The sequence below is a fragment of the Dromaius novaehollandiae genome, chromosome 4 (assembly GCF_036370855.1).
Source record: "Dromaius novaehollandiae isolate bDroNov1 chromosome 4, bDroNov1.hap1, whole genome shotgun sequence".
NCBI classification, from domain to species: Eukaryota; Metazoa; Chordata; class Aves; order Casuariiformes; family Dromaiidae; genus Dromaius; species Dromaius novaehollandiae.
In genome coordinates, this window is record NC_088101.1 from 81,525,095 (window position 1) to 81,549,372 (window position 24,278).

Consider the following 24,278-nt stretch of genomic DNA (forward strand, 5'->3'; position numbering starts at 1 on the left):
TAAAGAAAAATTAACACTGATTTTAAAAAAAAAAAAATCAATACAGGAAATGATTTAAATGCATCTTTACAAACGCCTTGCTGTTCTATGAGGCATGAATTTGGCTTGTGATAAGGAAGTCTGTCCACTGAGCTTTATAATATATTGAGCTAGAGATATAGCTATATCTATCTATCTGTCTATGAAGAGAGGGGGAGAGAGAATGAATGAATGAATGAAGGTAAGAATCAGTGGCCAAATTGTTCCAAAGGTTGTCAAAAGTGCCTATAGTCACACGAATTCAGCATAGCTGCATAAATCAAACCAGTGACAAGGCACAGTATTTGCACACAAGCTACCAGAGTTAGATCTGTCAACACCTTCAACTTGGAGTTTCACACAAACTGTTCACATTCTAGTAGGGCAAACTCCTTGTGAAAGCCAGGCCGTGGAGGTGCACCTGTCTGCGTTTTGTGCCTGTACATTTGTTCCTCATTTGCAGCCACAATATATAGATTAGTGCGCTGATGTACAAGAGGTTTAAATAAAGTACTTCGTGAAACACTAAGCAGAGCTGGCTCAGCCCTCTGATTTCCCATTTCAACAGGCTCTCATCCAGCTGGCGGATGTCTCTCCATCTGAAAAGATTTAGTCTGCATACACTCTAACAAAGCCATGGGACATTCTGTAAAACCAGTTTCACCTCAAGAGTTTTTGGCCTCTGCCCTACCACTAGGGCTCACAGACTTTAAGAAACAATACTTTCTTAATCACCCACAGAGCCGACATACAAGTTACCTTCTGAAAGGATCATATAAATAATCTATGAAACACTTCAGGACAAAAAAAAATATTAAATTACTGAATTCTACATTTTTAAAATAGGCTAGGTCAGTTCAACTGCTTTTGCTTTACCTGTAAAGTAGCAGGATCTCTTCCATTTTTGCTTTCTCCTCCAGGAATCTGTGCTTTTACACTCGCCATTTTCTTCTGGGAATATATCAGAAAACCTCCTTCTCTTTGCACAGAGCTTTGGTGCTTGGCTCGCCACTTTTTGATGGCTTTGAACTGCTGGTTAGCTTGGTGAGACTCCATCTTTGCTAAAGCTTCATCCAGATGATTTGTCTTTTGGATTACCTAGGGAAAAAAAAAATCTCTTTATGATCATTCTTCTCTCTACACTCACTATAGCTGAAAAGGCAAAGCAAACTGAAAAGGACATCTGCTGCCACTCAAAGTTTTCAGCTGCTGCAACAGAATTTTCAAATTCCATTTTTAACCCAGCTGAGACTAAAGCTCTTTTATCTTCATGTGACTAGTGTCACTTTTTCATAATTAGTGATTGAAGCAACATTGGTAAAAGGAAGTTATCAAACTTGAGAGGCTGACGGGTAAAATCATCTGTATGGATATGAATCCAACTGCAGAAGTTAGAAAAGGAGAGAGACAACAGAGAGAATACTTGGTGCCCTACTGAATATCAGACTGCTTAAATCATTCCACGGACTTAAAATACACTTCCGTACTTTGAACACACTGGCAAATAAACATGTAGGATAGTCAGAGTGACATGCAAACAACTATGCCACAGATATGTCAGACATTAACTGTGCCTTTAAGTGCACAAAGTTTTCCCTTTCATTCCATTTAAACCCTAAAGATTTAGCTGTTCTACCTCATAGTTTTCTGCAATGAAAGGAAACTGCTCGGGTTGTAAGAACTGAGTTTTAGGGATATCAAGCCCATCTTCTCCATACAAAAACTGCACCACACTGCCATCACTGTCACGTACAGTCAGGTCATACTGAACCACCAGCCCTTCCAAATGTTTTATGATACACCTGCCGCAAGAGAAAAAAAAATGTTGTTAAGAAGCTACAAAGTAGCAAGGATGATATAACTCTACTGTAAGATATTACTGAAAACAGCATTTTTGAACTGTAGTTAATGGCTGATCAGGAAATTCTGGGAGCCAAAAATCTTACATACATATAAGGCACAGGCGAAACATGAAATGATATTGCAAAGCTTTATGTTGCTTGTTCCAATTTCTTTGGACTGAAGGGGCTAAGAAAGTAATTGGCTATTTCATTTTATCCCTGCTTTCTCTCAAGTGACTGTCTGAAAGGAGGAGGTATATCTCCCTTAGAACCGTCCACTACCTTGCAAAACAATTACAAAATTCCACCTTCTACTATATATCAGAGGTGTTACCTGAATAAAGATGAGAGTCCCACAATGTGGCCTAGAAAAGCTAGAGTTGCCTGAAATTTAGGCATCTTTACTTGTACCAATAAAAACAAGTCATTAAAATTGCTTCCAATGTGAGCCAGAGAGAAGTTAGAAATGATAAATGTCCCCTTGATCTAGTCCTCTACAAAGTCAGTCTTAGAATAAACATTCAACATTTGAGACACCAAACATGCTTCTAAGAGCTCTGTGAAGTTAATCTAAGCAATACATGCATCTCTTCTAGTCTTCAGAATTTTATAAAAGGTACCTTTTAGAGTCCCAAACTCTAAAACAAACCTCTTACCTTTGAAGGTATCCAGATCGGCTGGTTTTGACAGCTGTGTCCACAAGACCTTCCCTGCCAGCCATGCAGTGAAAGAAGAATTCCTAAATACAAGCATAATCCCATCAGCATTCTGCTGGGAAGCGAACTGAGATTAGTAATTTATGCTCTTTTTCAAAGACTGAATTTAAAAATAGGGTGAATGCAGCTGATTTATCTATAATTACAAACTCTGTATTATAGTACTAAGATTGAAATTAAACTTCAGTATGAGCACAACCAATATTAAACTTACAGAAGGTCTGATCCCAGTGAGAAACCTGCCGGTCACAAATCCTCCTGAGCTAGGGGAAAAGTCATAAGGCTGAAAACACGGCAGCGATTTGCCAGATGCCATCAGCGGGGGCCTTCGGCCTTCCAGCTCAATCTGGCCCAGCAAACAGGAAATCTGCGTGTGGGCAGGAAATACACAGGCAAGGAAAAAGGAAACCATCAGTTTTCCACCCAACTGTTTACTCACATTAAGTGCAACACTTTTTCAAGAAAACCATTTAAAACACCTAAATATTCATTGAAGAAATTCTTGCTACTGATGGGCAACAGAAGCATGTAAATCTCACCTGATCTTTTTAAGTTATTCCAGCCACTTGACTCATCCCTCAACATTTCCATTCTCATTCTCTATACAGAAAGACATGACACTAAAATAATGTAAATGCTGAGGTCCCTACATTACCCTCACTACCGCTTAGCAGTGCACTGAAAAACAGAATAAAAATCTCTTGAGCTTTAGTCATGCTCTCTCACCTTCTTCCCAGAGTGAGAATATATGGGCAGAATTTTAGACAGCATTTTATATAGAGGGTCTGTTGCTTAGGATCTGTGTTGCAGAAGGCAAAATGAAACAGCATCCTTGCCGTTTCCACCAGAAGCAACGCAGGTTTTAATTGTCTCTTATTTGGTGGTAGAAGAAGGCAACAGAGGGGTCAGCCTCCAACAATGCCCAGAAAAGCTCTTCTGTAAAAGGCTTGTTTTTATAAACTTTAGCATATTCCTCCTACTAACAAGAAGGTCTGCTATTTCTAGAAATCTCTATGTACTAAGAACAGATACAAAAATAGAAGGTTATAGTAAACATTGACTCTCCCCCATCACTTGAGATCTTTATTACATTCTTCTAAAAATTTTCCACATCAAAGACAGTGTCATTCCCAAAGCCCAAATTAAAAATTTTGCTTTGTTACTAGATACGCACACAGTGCCCACATGACCTTCAAAATAATTTGCATTCTAGGACAAATCATCTCAACACACATAGCTGCCAAGTACCATTACTGTCATATTACCTGCATTGTATTTACAGTAGATCCTTTGGCTCCTGACTGTACCATCAACTGCAAATTGTTCTCTGGAAAGCTCCTATGGAGACCAAGAGGCATACAAACCTAAAGGTTTGGGGTGACAGGAAGAACAAAGCCAAACCATAATTAATAAACCATAATTAATGAATCAATAAAAACAGGAATTCCTGTCAAAGGCTTTAAAAAAGTGAAACCAAGACTAATCACAAACATTCTTATTTATAATTAAAGAACAACAAGAGAATTAGAAACAGTAATTTATGATATGACCAGATGACAACCCAAAAATCAAAAAGCACCTTAAATATTAAAAAGCAGCTTGAATATTAAGTCATCTTCTCATTCAAGGAGGCCAAGGTTAAGGCACACTGGCAAAGCAGTATGTGAAATCTCATGCTGGGGACAGATGGAAAGCTTCAGCCTTCAGAACAGTCAGGCACCCCTCATCAACATTAAATTAACTTAATAAGAAAGCCTCCAAACAAGATTAGCATATACAGATGCCTCAATGCCAACCTTGTTAACTTCATTGTTGAAATTGTTTACTTCCTCCTTGAATTTCAGATCAACCATGTTAAAGTCCCTCTGGTCTTTGCGGAGATGGGCATCCTGCCATTTCCCTTGGACATCATCACATGATGCTGTTTCTGGCAAATTAAGAGCAGCTCTAACAGCCTGAAAGTAAAAAGATTTTTTTAGGTGACAATCAGACACGATTACACAAAGCAGCATTTGCAAGTTTTTAAGTTATGAGGATAAAAACTTTTCTGCATGACAGACTTACTTCAATACCACAATGAGTTGACTTTTCAATAATTTTTTGTCTTTTGTGGTCTGCTTCGGGTTTAACCAAGATATCTTCAATCCCTGTTAAAGACAACAGAGATCACATAATGACCTAAATTCCAAAAAGAATGAAAAAAGGACACCACTTTTGTTGCCAGGAAGCTTGAAAACAAGGAGGTGGAAAGGAAAGACAATCACAAAGTTTAGTAATTGCCAAGATCAGGTTAACCCTAGTTTGACAAGAAAAAATTAAAAGCTCTGGGTGGCTTTTTGAGGGAGAAGGCCTAAACTGTCAACAAATACGCAATATAAACTAAGCTAAGCAGTAAGAGCACAAAATCAACTCCCTAAGTTAAGAAGCCTTAACATCAGCAGTATTTATAAAACCCTACTCAGTGAACTTGCACATGTACAAGTATGTTATAGGCCAACTACAAACTCTTTGGTTTCCTCTTCCCTCCACTTCAAAGTTCCTTTTAGATGAGTTTTGGAGCATCTTTCATTTACTAGAGTTTTAAAAAGGTAAACTCAAAATACAGACCCTTGTGATGACAGGACCACGACAGTGATTCAGAACACATCACAGGCAGGAACCCCATCTTGCAGTAGCCTAACCAGGCCTTTCAAACATCCTGCAGGGCCACATCCCAGTGTTGTCTAATAATAATATAAAGTATTTCTATAACAAGGACATGTAAAATGAAGCCAACGGTTCCTCACTCCCACTCAAGAGCTATCTTGCAGACCCCTACTGCTTTTAAAGTCATGAAACAGTTGTCAATTCAAGTCCTTCAGCATGGTCTCCTATAGTATCCTGACAGCCAAACTGAGGCTATACAGACTGGGTAAGTGGAGGGTGGAAAATTGACTGAATAACCACGTTCAAAGGGTTGTGATCAGCAAGACCAAGTCCAGCTGGCAAGGATTACCCATGGCACCCCTCAGAGATTGTTACTGAACTCAGAGAGTTCAACAAAAGCAAAGCCAACGTCCGGTATCTGGGATGGAAAAAAAACATTTAGCAGTACGGGATAGAGGCCAATACTTTTCTTATCCCTTAAGGCTGAACAAACCCAGCTCTTTCAGTTTCTTCTTGCCCACTGTGTGCTCCAGCCCCCTAACCATCTTGGTGACTTTTGCTGGACTGCAGTTTTGCAGAAAAAGGACCCCGGGCAACGTGAACATGAGTCAGCAGTGTGCCTCTGAAGTAAAAGCCAACCACATCCTGGGCTGTATTAACATGAATGTAGTCAGCAGGATGAGATGGCAGTGATTCTTCCCCTCTATTCAGCACTTGTGACACTGCATCTGGATACTGTGTCTTGTTTCTGAATTGCCCATTAAAAGAAAAAAAAAAAAAAAAAAAAAAAAACTTTAGGGAGTCCAGCAAAAATCCACCAAGATGGTTAGGGGGCTGGAGCACACGGTGGACAAGAAGAGGCTGAAAGAGCTGTGATTGTTCAGCCTTAAGAGATAAGGAAAAAAAAAATTCTTCTTGAGGAAAAAAAGGTTCATGTTGCTGGTGGTCAAACGCTGACAGAGGGCCCAAGAGAGGTTGTAAAAACCTCTTCCCCGCAGATATCCAAAACTTGACTGGACACAGCCCCGAGCAAGCTGATCTAGCAGGACCTGCTTTGAGCAGGGAGCTGCATTAGACGACCTCCAGAGATCCCTTCCAGTCTAAATTATTCTAAGACTCCAACAATACAGTAGCTCTAGGGGTACAAGTGGGACACTTCACCAGTGAGTTCCACACATGTTTAAGTGCGCTGAGGCCACAGGCTGTGTTGCCATCTCCGCCTATCTTGGCTCTTTCTGTCCTGCCCTTGCTCTGCTGTTCCCATTACAACATTGCCTCTTCCACCTTGTCTCCTTTTCTTGAACCTTATTCACTTCATCCCACAGTCTCACTTTCATCAGTCGTGAATTTTCTCATCTTCATCCAATTCCAGACTCCTGCCCCGGTCCCACTTCTCTCTTCCTGATGTTGTAACTATCTTGCAGTCCCAGGTAATGTTCATCACTTTTGTCTAACCAGTTCTTGCATTTCTTGCATCCTGTCTCTCAAGATTTATTTTCTGTGTCTTACAGTCAATCACCTTCCTCACTTCTCAGATCTCCACTCCTCTTCCCTCGTTCACAGCAGTCTGTTGGCTCCTTGCTACTACTGTCTACCAGTTGATCACATTTGCATAACCCTAAGTGATCATATTGTGACTTCAGATAAAAGCTGACTTAAACCTTCCTGCTGATACATATTATAAATATTTCATTAGCATAAAAATATCTTGTAAAACTCTATACAGCCATTTGAAATAGTTTAACTACTGCAAAAAAGGGTATAGTGAGGGTCAAATTTGTATTGCTTGCCAAGTGCATTTTTGCATGACTTTACAGAGCTGTAATGAAAGTCAACAATTTACCAGAAGATTAACAATAGAAGGAGACATGCAAGACTGGACTAATAACCCCTCAAAGTCCTTCCATCTCACTTTATCACTTGTTACAGTTTCTATGCAATGATTCTTTTTCAGAGGAGTACAGAAAAACAAACACTCATTTGTGTACACTTGGATAGGGAAGGACAGGAGAGAGAGAATTCAGTGATGGACATATTCAAGGTTACAATTCTTTATGTTTACAAGGCCAGCTATGCACTGAATGGAAAAAAGTGTTTGGCAAACAGCTATCCCACTGAAGGACACAGTCTTTTGAAACTTTATTTAGAGAACTCTTGGCATGTATTACGGCCAACAATGCCTGTTTTATACCTCAGGAGGTGCTGCACTAGACCACTTGTGAATGAGACCTTGTGTTACTCACCCATTGTAAATCCCCTGTAGCGCTGCAGATAAGCAGTAAAGAGGCGTCCTAAACACGTTAGCACTTTCCCACTAGTTTCACCCCCATAGATTTCATAGCAACAGTGGACCAGGCCATAAGCAGAGCTGCCGAAGTGAGCTTTGTCCAAGACACCACAAAGTAACTCCCCGTCTCTAATAATAACCTGAAAATGAAAACACAGTTAATCAAGCAAACAGAGATTTTGATCCCAATCTGATCCAGACCACATTCAGAGTGTAATCCACATGAAAACAAGTTTAAGAAGTTTAAAAGGACACATCAATTGGTGAACAATATCCTCAGTTAAATATTTTCAGATTATGTATAATTCTAGAGAAAAGAAAACAAAACTTCTAATCAAAGAAGAAAACTTCTAATCATGTCTATATTTTTCCACCTGTAAAATAAGACAATGAAGACATACAACTTAAAAAAAAAAAAAACAAAACAAAACACATAGCTAGAATCTGTATCAGACCCAGCATCAGAAAAGAGTTCTTCCTGACTCCCAGGCTTATCCTCTAGTTACGGCCAGAAGGTGGTGATTGTTTCTCAATATTTAACTTTGTCACCTCCATGCGTCCCTTCCCATTCCTCTACTGTTATATTAGACTTGTTTTAATGTACAACCCAGCCCAGTCTGGTCACTTACTGCATCAGCATACCTGAGATTCACACATTGAATCAAGATTAGTTTTTAGACGTCTTTTTGCAGGTCCTTTTACCCAGGCTTTTCCACCAATCTTAGCTTTCCCAGTCAAATTCAGTGGGATGTGGTTTTCTGGAATAATGTTTATTAACAATGTAGAAACAACCTATAAGGAAGCAGAAAAAGTGGCAGTAGCTATCCATTTTCCATATTCCCTTCTCATTATAAAGAACTTGGCATGGAGAAGAAAAGCAACATCCTATGCATATTTTTTCCACTGATAGCAAAGCTTTGGAAGCTCGGATCTGTACTCTACAGGACAGGAACATCTTCTTGCTACTCCAGCCTTTAAAGTATCAATGAGCTGACACAGTGTTATTCAGGAACATATGGCACCAAATGTACAGCTCTCCTAAATAGTAGAAAATACAGCATCCACTAGGGTTCCTCAGATACTATATCAACATAATGTTGATTTCAACCAAACTGTCAAATGCCAGAGTATTCATCTGCAACCTTCAAGTTCACAGATTTAAAAGCAGTGATTAGCTTTAACTGGTTCCACCCTCCCACTCTCAGCAAGCAGCTCTATTTAATGTGATCAGCAAATTCTTCCTCTGCTCTCGTGCCTGTGAACTGCAGCACTGTTAAGAGCAACAAGTAAAAGTACAATCCTAATACTGTTATTTTAAAGAGAACAAGACTCACATAACTCTAATAAGAACAAATATCAAGTTCAATATAGTGTTGCTTAGATGGGATTCTGCTTTTCAGCAGCTCAGCAGCACTGGTTTGAGTATTAGTCCCGCTTACTTTGGAAGCGCCAGCATTCTTAACAACCCAATAAATTTTAAACTACCTGCTTTCCTGTCCATAATCGCTGTGGCTTCATAATAGCAGGTGGAAAGATTTTAATTCTTCCCTTTTTGTCTGTTAGTCCCCGGTAAACAAGCTCCATATATTGCTCCCGTGTGAAAAAGCAGCCCCGGATTGTCATGCTGACACCAGAAATCATGTGATCTTGGATCAAGCCAGGAAGTGGCTTGCCATCCTGAGAGAGAGAAAGATAAAGGGGTAAACAACCGATCACCACAAAAAAATCAAAGCCAGGCTCAGAACTAGATTTCCAGATTTTTTTCTGGCCTCCCTCTGATGTGCATGATTCAAGTCTGTGCTCAGCTTACAAAAGGCAACAAGGCAGAGGCTTCCCCAGTCACATTACAAAGTTACGATTATACCAAGGAAAAAAATTTTCTTCATTTATTAGACAAAACTGAAAAGTTTCAAAGAGTGTGATCTCATGAAGAAGTAATTTATCCGATGGTTTTATTTACCTTTGGAACCAGATACTGCTCATCAGTAAAGGCCAAAGTGTAGGCCTCTGCTCTGCCCAGCTCACTTTGTGGAAAATGAGCATTCATTTCATCACCGTCGAAGTCCGCGTTGTAAGCCTTGCAGTTGGCATAGTGAAGCCTCAGCACCTTCTCTCCAGGCAGAATTCTGGCCCGGTGAGCTTGGATGGAGGGTCTGTGAAGGGTGGGCTGGCGGTTCAGTAAAAGCACATCTCCATTTTTAATATGGCGACACACCTGCAAGAGAATTTTAGTTGCTGCCTATTAGGCATTTTCCTGCATGCCTCTGAAAAGAATGAATCTTCAAATATACACACATCCAAAACATTTGCTTTCTAGTATTAATGTTCTGCGCAACCCTTTATAAGGGAATCAAGTCTACTTGCCCCCAGAACCTCTCTGTTCTCCACCAAACCACACTAAGACTGCAGATGCACCATTAACACCCACAAACCTTAAAGAGATCCAACCAAGCTAATAGCATGCAAGTCACATCCTATCAATCTCTCCTCTCCCATAGCACTGCAGAGGTCAAAGACTGAAAAAGAAAGGAAATTCTGACATTTGTAAATGAGAACACAGGCTGTTTATCCAAAGCCCTTAGGGCTGACTTGGTAATACACATCATCATAACCCCAGACATCTCAGAATAAGGTACTACTAGCTAGAGGCCAGGGACTCCTGAGTTCAAGTTTCAAGTTTGAATACAAGATACGATCAAGGTCACAAAATACAGTCTCCTCTACAATTTAGTTCCTCAAAATAGTCTCATTTTAATTTCTCTGTCAGTAATACACATGCTATAATTTATCCATCTAGGTGATTATCAACTGCTGGAAGATAAACTGTTTATGCAATCTAAATACCTAGTATTTATTTGAATATATGCAGATTTCAGTAGCCATGCTGGTGTTTCCAAGAGTTAAGAGCAAACAGAGCTTAACTATGTTGTGCTTAACATTTCACAAGCTTTATTCACAGCCTGGGTGGTGGGAGCCTTTCAGCAGTGAACTTGGTTTTCACATGTTTTGCAGGTCACCATCCCGCTAAAAAGAGCCAACACAGAATTCTGAAGTTTCTCTTAACTAGCAAGACAGACAACCCTGCAAGTCCCAGAAGAGTCAATCTGTGACTGATGCAACTTTGCAGTCCCACCAGTGTGGCAGGACCAGAGGAATCTCCACTTTCCACCCCAACTCCAGCAAATCACACTGGCATTTGTGAGCCTCCGATACCATCTTGTGTGTAAGCAGCCTGGGTGGCATCCATTCCAATCTCGCTGTGGCACTCAGTCTAGGGGCTCACCATGTTATGCCATTTCAGGCAGATATAATTTATTTCTGCCATACAGAGAGATTTTAGATTGTCTTCATCTGACACTTTGGAAATGTTCAGCAAGTTCAGAACTGGAGCAAATACTTAAATGCCTGAGCCCTGACATTTGGTAGCCCTCCAAAAAGCTGTTTTCCTTCACTGAATATTTACTACAGCATAAGCTTTTGTGTGGCCCTGAAGGATCACCCTCAGCCCCCAATACATACACTATAAGAGTGTCTCATTATAGAAATTCAGGAAAAGAAAGATAAAAGTGCATACTAAGCTGCCCAATGGTTCATCATTCTATTTAAGGATTTTCCCACATGTACTTAATCGAGTCAGAACTGACCAAATTCTATGATTTAAGATACTTCTATATCCTGATTACTACCAAAATCTCACAATCCTATACGCAATTCCCTCATCAGGTAGCCATGGTTATCCATTTTCAAATCACACTATTCCGCTATTACTGAAAAGACTTTAGCACTCCAATTCACAGGTGCTTTTCTGCACACAACAACAGGAGTCAAAATTTCAAATCCTGTCCAAAGCACAAATTAAGAGGCTAAGGAAAATACTGCTTGATATGTACAATTTCACTTATGTAAGTACTTGGGAGCTGAAGCCCTCTCCTTGAAACACTGTGTTGGCTAATAGGACATTCTCTGTTCCTGCACTTGTTTTCTCATTTCACACTATGCTAAAAGCAGCTTTATGTTCCGTCTTGGGTATAAACATCTGTCAGAGGTCTGCATATACTGTTTGCACTGATGAACCCTGAGGAGAAGAGATCACTATCAGGGGTGACAGCTCAATGATCATGTTTATTTAACAGCAACCTGGGCTGGAAGCCAGGAATTCATGGGCTCTTCTTGTCTGAAATTAGTCCTCTTCAGACAAGACTTTTTACTGCTTTGTGCCCATCTGAAACACAGGGGCAATACAGAACTTGCAAGAGCAATATAAATGTTATATCTGTGACAGGTTCTGAGAGAATCGACATCACAAAAATACTCGGTCTTAAATACTAAATCTATACCAGGCCTTTATTAGAGACACAGGTACACATAATAGACATTGTGAGAAGACTGTTCATCATTTCTGCAAAACTTTTTGCCCTAGCAGTTAAACAGCCTTTTCAAATAGCAAATTCAACTCTTGCAAGGTAGAGAGACATGAAGTTTCATAGGTTTCATAGGTCAAGTTCTCGAGCATCTCGAAAGAAACAACCGCTATAAACACTATGCATTTCACAAATGTTAGTGTCTGTATAGATAGATGCGTATCAGTGTGTCTGTTCCTTGTTTTGCAGTCTGTATAATGAGATGGTGAAGGGAAGACTGATCCTAGGTCATACTGCCAAAAAACACAGACCGTTCCTCCCCTGGTCTGTGCCACTATCAGCACTGCTGACCCAGAATGGAGAACTCCATACCTGCTCGGGGATACTCACTGCTGGAAGACAAGTCACATAAGCTGCTTGTGTTCCAACTATTCTGCAAGTACACTTAATTTCAACCTTCAGAGCTACTATGAAACAACTGTTCCAAATACGGAACATATTTATATTTTAAAAAGGAAGCAAGACCCCACAAAATTGGCTGGGAAAAGCTGTGGGGGAAGGGACACAAAAACATAAGATTAAAGCAATAGTTTATCTTCCAAAGTTTTGCCGCTAAGACTTCAAGAGTAGTCAGGTAAGAAGAGAAAGACTACTCAACATCTTGGCAAGGTGTATGCCACACACGACATTAACAGAACAGTAAAATTCAGAAAGTGATCCAATATCAAAAGTGATATTAGAACTCTAAAAAGTACCAAGCATGTGGTGTAAAGTCCAGTTGGAGGCCTGTAGATAGCGGTGTCCCCAGGGGTCAATACTGGGTCCAGTCTTGTTCAACTTATTCATCAGTGACCTGGATGAAGGGACAGAGGGCACCCTCAGCAAGTTTGCTGATGATACAAACCTTGGGGCAGTGGCTGATGCCCCAGAGGGCTGTGCTGCCACTCAGAGAGACTTGGACAGGCTGGAGAGATGGGCAGAGAGGAACTTCATGAAGTTCGACAAATGGAATTGCAAAGTCCGGCACCTAGGGAGGAATAACCCCAGGCACCAGCACAGGCTGGGGGCTGACCTGCTGGACAGCAGCTCTGGGGGTCCTGGTGGACAACAAGGTGACCATGAGCCACCAACGTGCCCTTGCAGCCAAGAAGGCCAATGGTATCCCGGGCTGCATCAGGAAGAGCATTGCCAGCAGGTGGAGGGAGGTGATCCTCCCTCTCTACTCAGCCCTGGTGAGGCCACACCTGGAGTACTGTGTCCAGTGCTGGACACCCCAGGACAAGAAGGACATGGAACTGCTGGACAGAGTCCAGCAAAGGACTATTAAGATGATTAAGGGACTGGAGTATCTCTCCTATGAGGAGAGGCTGAGAGAACTGGGACTGTTCAGCCTGGAGAAGAGAAGGCTGAGGGAGGATCTTATCAATGCATATAAATATCTTCAGGGAGGGTGTCAAGAGGATGGGGCCAGACTCTTTTCAGTGGTGCCCAGTGACAGGATGAGCAGCAATGGGCAAAAACTGAAACACAAGCAGTTCCATCTGAACATGAGAAAAAACTTCTTTACTGTGAGGGTAACAGAGCACTGGAACAGGTTGCCCAGAGAGGTTGTGGAGTTTCCATCCTTGGAGATGTTCAAAGGCTGTCTGGAGACAATCCTTGGAAATATGCTCTAGGTGACCCTACTTGAGCAGGGGGGTTGAACTAGATGATCTCCAGAGGTTCCTCTCAACCTCAACCATTCTGTGATTCTCACACTCCCCCCAGGCTTTTCTCAACTATCTACTAAAAGACAAGATAATCCTGCCATGGGAGCCTTCCTGAGCAGGCACACTGGAATTAGTAGCAAAGACAATTTTTTTTTTAAACATAGGAGAGCTCTGCCAAGTCAAGTCTTTGTAATACTCACAATCTTCAGTCCTGACTGGGGAGCACCTGAAGAAGGAGTAAGAAGCTGCTTAGCTATGGCTTCCCTCTGGGTCAGGCTGCTGGCACTCAACACTGTACGAGACCCGTCTTCATTAATGACCATGGAGGCCCCAGGGTGAACCTTTGGGCCATTTATGACGGCCTGCCTCAGCTCTTTGACATTCCAGGGAGTGACTGGCTGAGGGTAAGTCAGTTTGGTAGCAAATACCTAGACAGAAGGGAAGAGAGGAAAGAAATAATTAGTTTTTCAACCTTGGCTTAAAACAGTGCTGAGTCAAAACAGTGCTAATTGTTAACTCACACAACACAAACAAATTATGTCAAACTTTTTCTTAGATGCATCCTCATCTCAACCACTTGCCATGCTTAATAAATCCACCTCTGTTTTAAAATCCTCTACTAGAAGAACAGAAATTATGTAATTTTTTTAGGGTTCTCAACTGCAGTTAAAGATGAAAACTCAATTAACAATTTAAAAAAGCGGCATGATTCTAAAATTTACAAAAAACTGATAAAGATATGGGGAAAGAAAAGCATAATCACCATGCCCACCGTTCTCACATAGGAAAGCAGAAAAGATAGTGTTATGAGAAAAGTCCAAGTTCAGACTTGCTGTGACCTCTGGAAGGCAGCAAAGTTATTAGAGATGAACTTTTCTTAAAGACTGTCATAGCTATTACAAGATCCAGTGAACCAAGACTAAGAGAGTAACAGGATCTACCTATAAATTTCGTATTAATGCATAGTCTCAGAAAGCAAGTGCAGCTTCTCCTTTTTTTTTTTCCAGGCTCTTTCCTAGATGTGGTGCTTAGTATAATGGTATTATAGATAAGCAAGTATAATGGTTAGTATAACAGCATTTCCTGCTCTCCAAATCTCCTTCTTTATTAACACAGCGTTAACAGAGTGTTAACAGAGCTGCAGACACACTGGAGAGGTAAGAATGCGAATGAGACAGTAAATCTGAAGTTTTAAACTGCTTGTTCTGTAGCCAAAAATGCTACACTATTTCAGTCCCCCGTGGTACCAAAAAGAAATAGTCCATTATTTCTTCTTACCATGGGAATGCCAATCTCATTCGTACCAATGTACATATCAGGACAAATAACTGATCGAGCAGCATAATCCACGCGTTTTCCCATCATATGCTTGCGGAACAGACCTTCCTTTTTCTCTAATAGCTTTGAAAACGGAAGTTAAATTAATGATTATAATGTGAAACACACATTACAAGCATGAAACATCCAACAGATTCTCAAGATATTAGTGATGCAAGTCATGAAAATGCCTGCGTACTAAGCACAAATATTCCACTTATTTTTTATTCCATCTATACTTCTCATGATAACTGTCTGTCATACACAGAGTTCAGCGAGTCTAAGGTTCTCCCTGCTACTCACCTGACGAATACCAGGGTATTTTTCCGTCATTAGCTTGTCCATGTCACTATCAAACACAATGTTGACGTGGGTCTGAAGACGAATCCAAGCATTGTACAGCTTATCTGCAATGGTCTGTCCAGGAATCATTACCAGGACAGAACGGTCCAGAGGTTCATCGGAATCACTCATCTCCTACAGAAACAGAAAATGGAAAACTGGACTTAGAGAAAAATACCCTCCATTCACTCAGCTAGATTTTTAATATTAAACACCAAAAGAAACACAGGCCAGTATTTTGCACCTCATTGAAAAGGCTGAATCCAAAAAAAGCATTAACAATATAACCCTAGTTTTTAAATTATTGTAACCAAGTCCTCCAGACTGGTCAGCTGTCAAGCTTTAGAAACCCACTTGGATGGGAGATCTCCAAAGACAAGAGCTGCATATTCCAATGGGATTTTAATAGATATTTGCTTAGTAAGTGACAGTCTTCCTTCCAAATTATCTTTTTGCTCGTTAGTGACTCCATGCTAAGAATCACTGTGCTACTGGAAAGTCCTATTTCTAGATAAAAATATTATAAATCCAAGAGCCTATATTACTTAGATCACTTTGATTTCATAGTTCTAAAAGTCTGTATCCCAGGCATCTCCAAAACACATTACTGTTCTGTCACGTCAACTGTTTTAAGAGCATATCTCCACCTAGTGGCTAAATTCAGAGCAACTAAAGTAACTCGTGTTTTGTTTACAAAATATTTTACGTTTAAGGATGCAATCAAGTTTGGCTGAAACTAAGCTCCAGGATCAAAGACCCCTTGGTAACACAAATCATGAACACATATGAAAAGAGGAATTCACTAGGATTATGATTTACTTCTGCTCTGTAGGCTAAGTGTTATTTTTTTAACCTGCATTACAAAGTTTTTCCTTCAAGTTAGATATAGAGGTTTCTTCCCTTTAGAAAAATACATAGGCGTGAACCTGCTTGGCAGAAACACAAGGTTTCCTCCACGTGCATGTAGCACCATGGAGACAGACCTGATTAGAGTCTCTAAAGGCTATTACAAAAGTATTAGACCTCATAACAATGGAAACAAAATACTTGGAACTTGGATGACACTCCAAAATGAGCTATAACTGTTATTCCAAGATCGGGGAGGGGGAGGAAGAGTTATCATGCAAAAGCTGAGGATATCCTGACTGAAACTAGTTTACTTAGTTTCCTTTACACTTCTGTTCTTAATGAGGGGGTTTCAAGGGCAAGAGAGACAATTGCCTATGTGGATGTTTAATGTTCAAGACACATATCTCAATCGTGCTTTCAAAAGTGCTCTCATCACTTGTTAGGAGAATTAACAGGTATGTATTCAGAGTTCCCTATGATAGGGTCAATTCCCTCCGTAGGCCATAACCTCAATTCACAGGCTAAATTCGGAAGCTGAAGTCTTCCTGGCTTCCTCCTTGCATATCTTCGCAATACAGATATGAGAAAACACTACGAAGTCACACAGCTCACATGATTGGTGATGACATATGTCATTATTTACCACTATATTACCCATGTGAACTGGGCAGGAGTAACCAAGCATCGTTACTAGTTATTGTTATTTGTGAATTAATTGGTTCCATCTAGAAATTAATGGCCAATAATAATGACCATCACAATTGGCTCTACTAAGCTTAGAGAACAGAGTGGCCTTCTCTCCCCCCCCCCCCCCCCACTTTTCATTCAGCGAAATGCTAGAAAAGTATTAATGCAACTGCTTCTGCTGTACATATTTCATTCTCCAATAGCAGAAGCCCATTAGTTCTCACACACAGTAATCAAACACAAGCATACACAACTAAAGAAGTCTACATAAAAGATTTTTGCCTTTGCAGCACATGAGTGGAAAGTGGTACAAGCAAAAAGCTATGGAGAACACCTCCAACTGCATATATTCCAACAGCCTAGGCAGAAACTGTTATTGGAACAGTTTTAACAGGAACCTACTTGAACTTTATCCACATATCCAAAGAGTAAAGAATAACATAGCCAGAAACTCTTACTGTTTGGATTTCATCTTCTGTGATTTTTATTGGCTGACATTGTTCTTTTGCCATGAAAACCAAGAGCTTCCGTATTATTTGGGCATCTTTCATGACAGCCTGCAGGTTCACAGTCTGTCCATTTGTGAAGGTCCGATCTCCAAGACGATTTATGGGACGATACCTACAGCAGATCAAAATCATTTCAGAAGCTTAAAGTCACCCTCCCACCAAAAAATCAACAACATAAGCCTCAAACATTCTAATTCCTCAATGCGTGAAAAATAATTCTATGAACCAACACTGTATATTTAAAACTTCAAATATTATACTGGGACAATCATAAAGGAGTAATGATTTCTTAACAAATTTTACTGGTACTATACAACTACAATATACTGTAATAATTTGAAATTCTAGTACAAATTTTTTTTCCAAAATAAGTATTTCAGTCCTCTGTCAACTTCCTTTAAAGTTATATAGAAATTTATCATCCATTACTGCTACGATTTTTAACACGTCACTGATACTTTAGCAAACCAGTGTCTGTACTGTAGGAGTTTACACCCCCAACCTCTGCAAAGAGCATGTGCTAAAACCCATGATTTCTACAAAGCTTGTCAGGAAATTTAGTTACCTTGAAGGTGGAACCACAAGAAGATCTAAAAAAAACATATCTGGACTGAATCCTGCACGCCCATGAACATCCATCCCAGGGAAAAGATAACGCAAAAAGAAACCTGAAAGGACACAATAGCAAAGTCAGACTCACTAAGACTGCTTTTCAATGGGAATGCAAACCCACAAATGCATTTGGTGAATCAAGCCAAAGGCATTTGCTGGATTAAATACTAGAAACCTTGGTTAAAAAAAAACTTATAGGACTTGATTAAAATAAAAACATATGGGCATAAATACCTTGGAAAGAATTGACATTGTTCCTTTTTGGTTACAAAAGCATGCTTTTTGAGAAGTAATTCCAGCCAGAAATATACAGCATAGCAAAAGAAAAAAAGTAAAGCAACAAGAAACAGTTCACAGCTACTGGCTGTGTCCGATATACGAAGCCCTTAGACTTTTCCTGGCAACTGCAGATACATTCAGTGTACAGGGAACTCAAATTAAAAGACCACTAAATACATTTACACAGTCTTTAACCTATGTAGCTGTTGGGAACAGCAGGCACAGCACCATATGAACATCAAATTATCTGTAAAAAAGACAAACAAGCTTTGTGGGGAGCCACGATTTGAGAAGAGCTGATCAACAAATTAATTGACTGAATCCAGAAGTCTGTATTTACTAGCTACCAGTCCCCCTGTCACAAAAATCTATTTTGCAGCCAGGAGCCTTTAAGGCTAAAGACAAAGACTGGAAGAGAAGTCCATAAGAGAATAAATATTTTCAGACTCTGTCCCACTAAATGACACAAAGAACATGAGGTAACGTTGCTCTAACAAGAGTTACCTTCATTCTTCCACAGAGATAGGATGTACTCTTTGGCAGTCATTGGTGTTAGATATCCTCTCTTCCCTAGCTGGGTTTCATCAATAACTGAAAAATGAAAAAAATAAATTAAAAAAAAAAAACCCAAAATCACAAGATGGTATTTTAAAGGGTTTTCTTAGTTTATAATAAGTGCTTCCAGCAAAGACAAGAAATGAAAAGAAGAAAATGCATACTAAGTACACCAGCTGACATTTACATTAAAATGTTTGCTTTGGGGATAGGATATTAACTAAAAAGAGACTCCGCAGTAGGAAAAAATAAGCCAAAATATACATGACGATTGGATACCAGTATAAAGGACTGAAACAGAACTCTATGTCTAACATCTGAAGTATATGCTTTATTTGATTAATAGCAAAACTATACCATTCTTTAAATGATAACGTCCACAGACTGAAACACAGATCAAGAGTTAACCTGCAACTGGGGAAGCAGGATCAAGCATTACCAGCATGATCATGAAATACCCAACTGGCTGAGACAACAGCTACAGTCAGCAATCCATCAGTCTCTTAAGTTAAGAGACTGGGTTAGCTATATTGCTGAGGGGAAATAAAACACAGTGTGGTTTTGCTACTGAAGAGCAGAGAGATCATTTTCCTTCAAAAAAAACAAGCCAGAAGTTTTAGGTGGCAATTTCCACCTCTTTTGCAGGTGAGCCCTTCGTGCCCCTGGGAAACTGCACAGAGTACATTGATTCAAGAAAAAACAATTCTCCTATGACCTTGGATAAAGTTACCTATTGTTCTTTTCACTGAAGTCCAGAGATCCAGATTTTTCACACTGAAACTTCAGTTCCCTGTTCCTTCACACAGAAAACCTTTCTGTCTCTTAAACATGAATGCATCAGAGCCGAGGTTAGAAATACTTCCTCCAAGATAAATATATCTCACATATATCCTCACATAAAAATATATCTATATGAGCCTATATCCTCACATAAAATGAACAAATGTAACATAGGCTACTCAGAATTTACATAACTATCTGGCTTATCCCATTTCAGAAGATACAAGACTTCACTGTAATGAAAGCAATCAAGTGCTGTTACAGCCTTGGTCTTTGAACATTGACAGGAGGAAGATATTTCTTACTTCTACTTCATATGTGAATGTTCACAGAGACCACAAGAACAAAATGCCTGCTTTTGGAGCTTTCTGTGGTAAGGCAAGGTGTTCTAAGTCTGGCAACTCACCTCACCCTCTGAAGTAATTATTGCGATCACTAGCACAACGAAACATCCCTGCAAAATTGTGACAGTCCTAAAGGGGCTTAAATAAAAAGGTCAAAGTTGCACCCCACAGTTTCATAGGGTGAAGTCACAGTTGTCACTCAGAAGTTGTTAATATTGGGATATTCATAACACTTTCAACAAAGGCAAGGATATGGATACAATGTTAAAGCAGAGACCTCTCCACTTGAGATCTCATCACTGACATTGTGCTCCTCCAGGAACAACTCAAAGACTTAATATAGCACTCAAACCGCTGACTAGCAAACAGAGTAAGCTCTATTTCTAAATCTCTTCTTAGAATTAACACGCACACAAATCCATTTTAATTCTATCTGGTCACGTAAAGGATCAAAGATCAGAGGGAAAAAAAGGAAGTTTCAAGAGATTCGTACACTAGGATAATTAGGCCTAGGTAGTGTTGCCGACTTTCTCTTCCATCTTTTCCTCTTTAAGAGGAAATTCTGCTCTCAGAGATAAGATTAATTACTTTGCTTTTTAAATGAGGTTCACCACCTTCCTCCTAGTTCTTTTTTACAGTCTCCATAGTCTGAAAATCTAGAAGAAAGTCTGCTACCCCAAAAATGCAGTGTTCTATAAACTGCATTATTAGTTGACATATTATGCTTTTGTACTTCTTTTCTTGACATACACGGAGACACTCAGAGCTACAAAAGCACAGAAGGCTTGCAGAGAATAGAGGAATTCTATGGAACTGGATACTCTCCCTACTGATGGGCCTAGCCTTTTATCTAATTTTTATATGTGAGTTGCAAGTGCATATTCACAGATAGGAGTCCATGCACCTTAAATACAGGGAAAAAGAGTGCAAACGTAGTTGAGAAGACAAATATTTTACGTGCTGGCTCTTCTAGGATGCCTTCTTCTCCTGACTTCTGATATACCGTGGAAGGATAGGTTACTGTCAGCTTGCTGTTATGCTCTTTTCGCACTAGTGATCTCCTGGATCTTAAAGAAAAAAAGGGAAGGTGGACAAAAGTCAGTACAAAGGCTTGCAAAGGTCACCGTAATTAACTTTACATCATCTGTTTACTTTGTCATGTAGTTAAACTTACTTGCAGTTTGGGCACTTCTTTGAAGACATATGTGCTTTCCAGAACTGTGCTATCAGCTTATTCTTACATTCACATACATTTTTTACCTAACAAAGAAACAAAGACTTCAAAACAATTGAAATAAAATAATAATTAACAATTGAAATGAAGATCATTAGTATTAACGCACTCATTTAAGCACTGAGCTCTAGTGTTCTTCCATCCTCCTCCTATATGTTTGCCGGAAACCTAAGAATTCTTTCTGCCCTGACACCCAGCCCCCCTCCTTTTTTAATTCATTCCCTAAATAGTCATTGTTCTTCAAGTTAGTACTAAATTTTAAGGCTTTTCTCTAATGATGATTTAAGAGGCCAGAAGTCAGTCTTCACTTTTGACTGGTCATCAGTGTACTATTTCTAAACTGCTTGAGGTTAGTTTTGAAACAAGCAATTAAGGAATTAAATTTGGCTTATAAGAAAGTCTGCTCTAAGATGTCAGACCATTAAATATTTTATTTCCTAGTATTTTCCTTTAACTAGCAATGTACATTAAGCTGCATTTAAATGGAAATAAGAATTCAATTACAATCACTTAATTCTTTAAAATTTTTTACAGAAAGTAACTCTGTAAACCTGCTGGATGCATGAGTTCTCAAAAAAAAATGTTGTGAAGTTCAAACTAACTGATATATTGTAAAGAATTATCATCATTGGCAGATAGAGTACCAGCAGTAACATGAGATTATTTTTATATTGTATTTGCATCGTCAAAGCATTTGCCTTAACAGAAAGCAAAGTGTAATTTCTAGAAACCTAATAGCTACTCTAACTTTTTACAGTCCAGAAGAGAAAATCTTTTCAAGCTTGACTTAAGCCCTTCTTAAATATAACAAAATTCAGGGCTCTGGAGTCTACATAGCAACATGCAGAGAAAAAAAAAAAAAAAAAAACTATTGGTCTCTCTTAAAAGGACATAAAACCTAAGATCCAAGAAGAGCATCAATTGTACTTACATTTGAACATTGATCTCCTAGTTGATGATTTTGTAGTATTTCATGAACATGGTGATTTAACTCTTCTTCAATTTCTAGACCTGTTGCATCTGCATTTTGCTCTAGAAACTAAAAAAAAAAAAAATACAGAGAGAATAAAAGAAATATGGATAGTTCTAGCACTACAGAGCATCAGCTCAAAAAAGAATGGAGGAAGACAGAGTACTTGCCCTATTCAGGATGACTTCAAGATCATGGACTGCATGAAGCAACCCTCTCTCCAGAACCTTCAGCTGACTTAGCAGCAAGTGAACCACAGCTCGGGTACATGTCAGCATGTGACAATTTAAACAAGAACCTCGAATTAGAAGATATAATTTCTGTAAAGGAAAGGAGAAAAAAAGTTATCATTGTAGATTTATTCGTTTGCACAGTATGCAAGTAGATAAATTTGTCTGAACTTAAGGAAAATGCTATCATAAATCAGATATTTAGATTTAATCGTAAGGAACTAAGTGAAGATAAAAATCAAGCTCACAGACAAAGCATATGCTGCCAACAAATCAGGTGCAGACTGTCTATGTATCAGCTTTGGGGAGAAGAGCCATAGCATGTCACCCCCACAGCTACTCAGGGATGAAGGCTGCTCTCACACAGCACTGCAAACACAGCTTTCTACTAGCTCGTTCCATAAATGACAAGGTGGTATCCAAATCTCCACACCAGCGACTTGAAACTGCCTGGACACAAGTACTACCACCTGAAAGTGAGATATTTAGGCTAAATTAGTAGCCTACACAGGAGCCTACTACTGTAAACGGAGAGATGGTCAGCTCAAGAGGACAGCTCAGACGCCTGCTACAGGCTAGATGAATTGTCCTCTGGAAATAGCCCCACTCCTCGGATTCTAGAAAGAGCTAGAAAGTACTAGGCAGATTACACATCTTGCTTTCAGAGGACTAAAATAAGGTAAATCCTACCCTTAGCGTGAGGAATCCTTTTATATTTAAAAGATGAGCCTTGGAAAAACATCTATGTGAAGCACTTAAGAGAAATGCTGTGCAGTTTAATGTCTCATCTGTAGCTTTCAAAACAGGCTTATAAAACCTGTCCTGAAGGATTTATACCAAGTCTGCTTTACATCACGTCTCTAGCATGCCATGTAAGTACAATGACTGTACAGCTATGACAGGCACATATGGCTGTCTTATTTCCAGATGCTACCACTCCTCTTGCCAGCCTTTTTTTTTTTTTTTAATGAAAATGGATGGATTTTCTCTACATAACTTAACATTTTTCAGTTCTCTACTACTGTCAAACTTGCAACACTGTGTTCTTCTATTGACTTAGCACATGCTGTATGTCATTCAGCATACTGCTGGACAGGGTCTTACCCATATTGATCCAGTTTCCTGAAATAGTTATTCTGGAATAAGAGCCTGAGAAGAATATATAAACACAGATATTCCAAGCTTAAACAAGCCCTGAATGTCCTGGAACCACTTAGAGATCCTACAGTAAAGGCTTGTGCTGTAGTTGCTTATGTAAGCTCATGGGAGCAGTTTAAAGAAACCAACTAATAGTTTTTACTGTGTCATCCATTTAATCAAATCATGAGACCCTACAGTTGGTCATATAGTTCAGTGATCAACATTTTCCCCCTCCTCATTTGTTAATAGTGAATAAAATTATAGTTACACCAATGTGTATGTTTTTAAAAAATCTAAGGGGTCTATTTTTATTAAAATTTCATGGCACAATAAGCTTTTTTTATTACATTCACTTATCAGGTATTATAGTGGAGCTACACTTAAACTAAGAGGAACGACAGATCTCCGCATCTTTAATATTTTCAAAGACTACAAGATAGCTTGAGCATCTTCACCCATTTCATTAGCAAAGCAAAAAATACGCATACTTACATCAAAAAATAGAGGGTTGTAGACAGTCAGAGGTAGTTCTATGTGGCCAAAATGACCTGGGCAGTTGCTGAAGTTCTGCAAGCAAGTTGCACAGGCTTCTTTGGAGTCTGGAGGTCCCAAAGCCAAGTCATACAGTCCATTAATGGCTGGATTCCCCACACTATCCAAATACTGAGGATTTGTTATGGCTTTTACACTGAGTTTCCTGTAATTAAAAAGAAAAAAAAAAGACAAAGAAACAACAATCAGTGGCAGCAGTCACATGATATACGCTTGAATATTACAACTAGCATTTACATTTAATATCTACTTTAAAAAATATATATGTGAAAACATCTTTTTCAGAGCAGTTCATGAAAT

The 24,278-nt window shown here is 39.4% G+C and overlaps 1 protein-coding gene across 1 annotated transcript in view; it reads right to left on the reverse strand.

Moving 5' to 3' along the window:
- The window catches only part of POLR1A (RNA polymerase I subunit A), a 39,564-nt gene that overhangs the window by 14,393 nt on the left and 893 nt on the right, over positions 1–24,278 (reverse strand). The window contains exons 2-23 of the mRNA XM_026112797.2: positions 23,919–24,123; positions 22,227–22,376; positions 22,018–22,125; positions 21,027–21,112; positions 20,810–20,919; positions 18,678–18,764; positions 17,848–17,950; positions 17,232–17,394; positions 15,199–15,372; positions 14,857–14,979; positions 13,779–14,006; positions 9,469–9,723; positions 8,994–9,185; positions 8,151–8,300; positions 7,465–7,648; positions 4,640–4,722; positions 4,372–4,530; positions 3,841–3,939; positions 2,790–2,942; positions 2,516–2,598; positions 1,655–1,820; positions 895–1,116 (exon numbers count right to left, since the gene is read on the reverse strand). Of these exons, the coding sequence (XP_025968582.2) occupies positions 895–1,116; positions 1,655–1,820; positions 2,516–2,598; positions 2,790–2,942; positions 3,841–3,939; positions 4,372–4,530; positions 4,640–4,722; positions 7,465–7,648; positions 8,151–8,300; positions 8,994–9,185; positions 9,469–9,723; positions 13,779–14,006; positions 14,857–14,979; positions 15,199–15,372; positions 17,232–17,394; positions 17,848–17,950; positions 18,678–18,764; positions 20,810–20,919; positions 21,027–21,112; positions 22,018–22,125; positions 22,227–22,376; positions 23,919–24,123 (3,283 nt within the window). The remainder of the gene's footprint in view (positions 1–894; positions 1,117–1,654; positions 1,821–2,515; positions 2,599–2,789; positions 2,943–3,840; positions 3,940–4,371; positions 4,531–4,639; positions 4,723–7,464; positions 7,649–8,150; positions 8,301–8,993; positions 9,186–9,468; positions 9,724–13,778; positions 14,007–14,856; positions 14,980–15,198; positions 15,373–17,231; positions 17,395–17,847; positions 17,951–18,677; positions 18,765–20,809; positions 20,920–21,026; positions 21,113–22,017; positions 22,126–22,226; positions 22,377–23,918; positions 24,124–24,278) is intronic.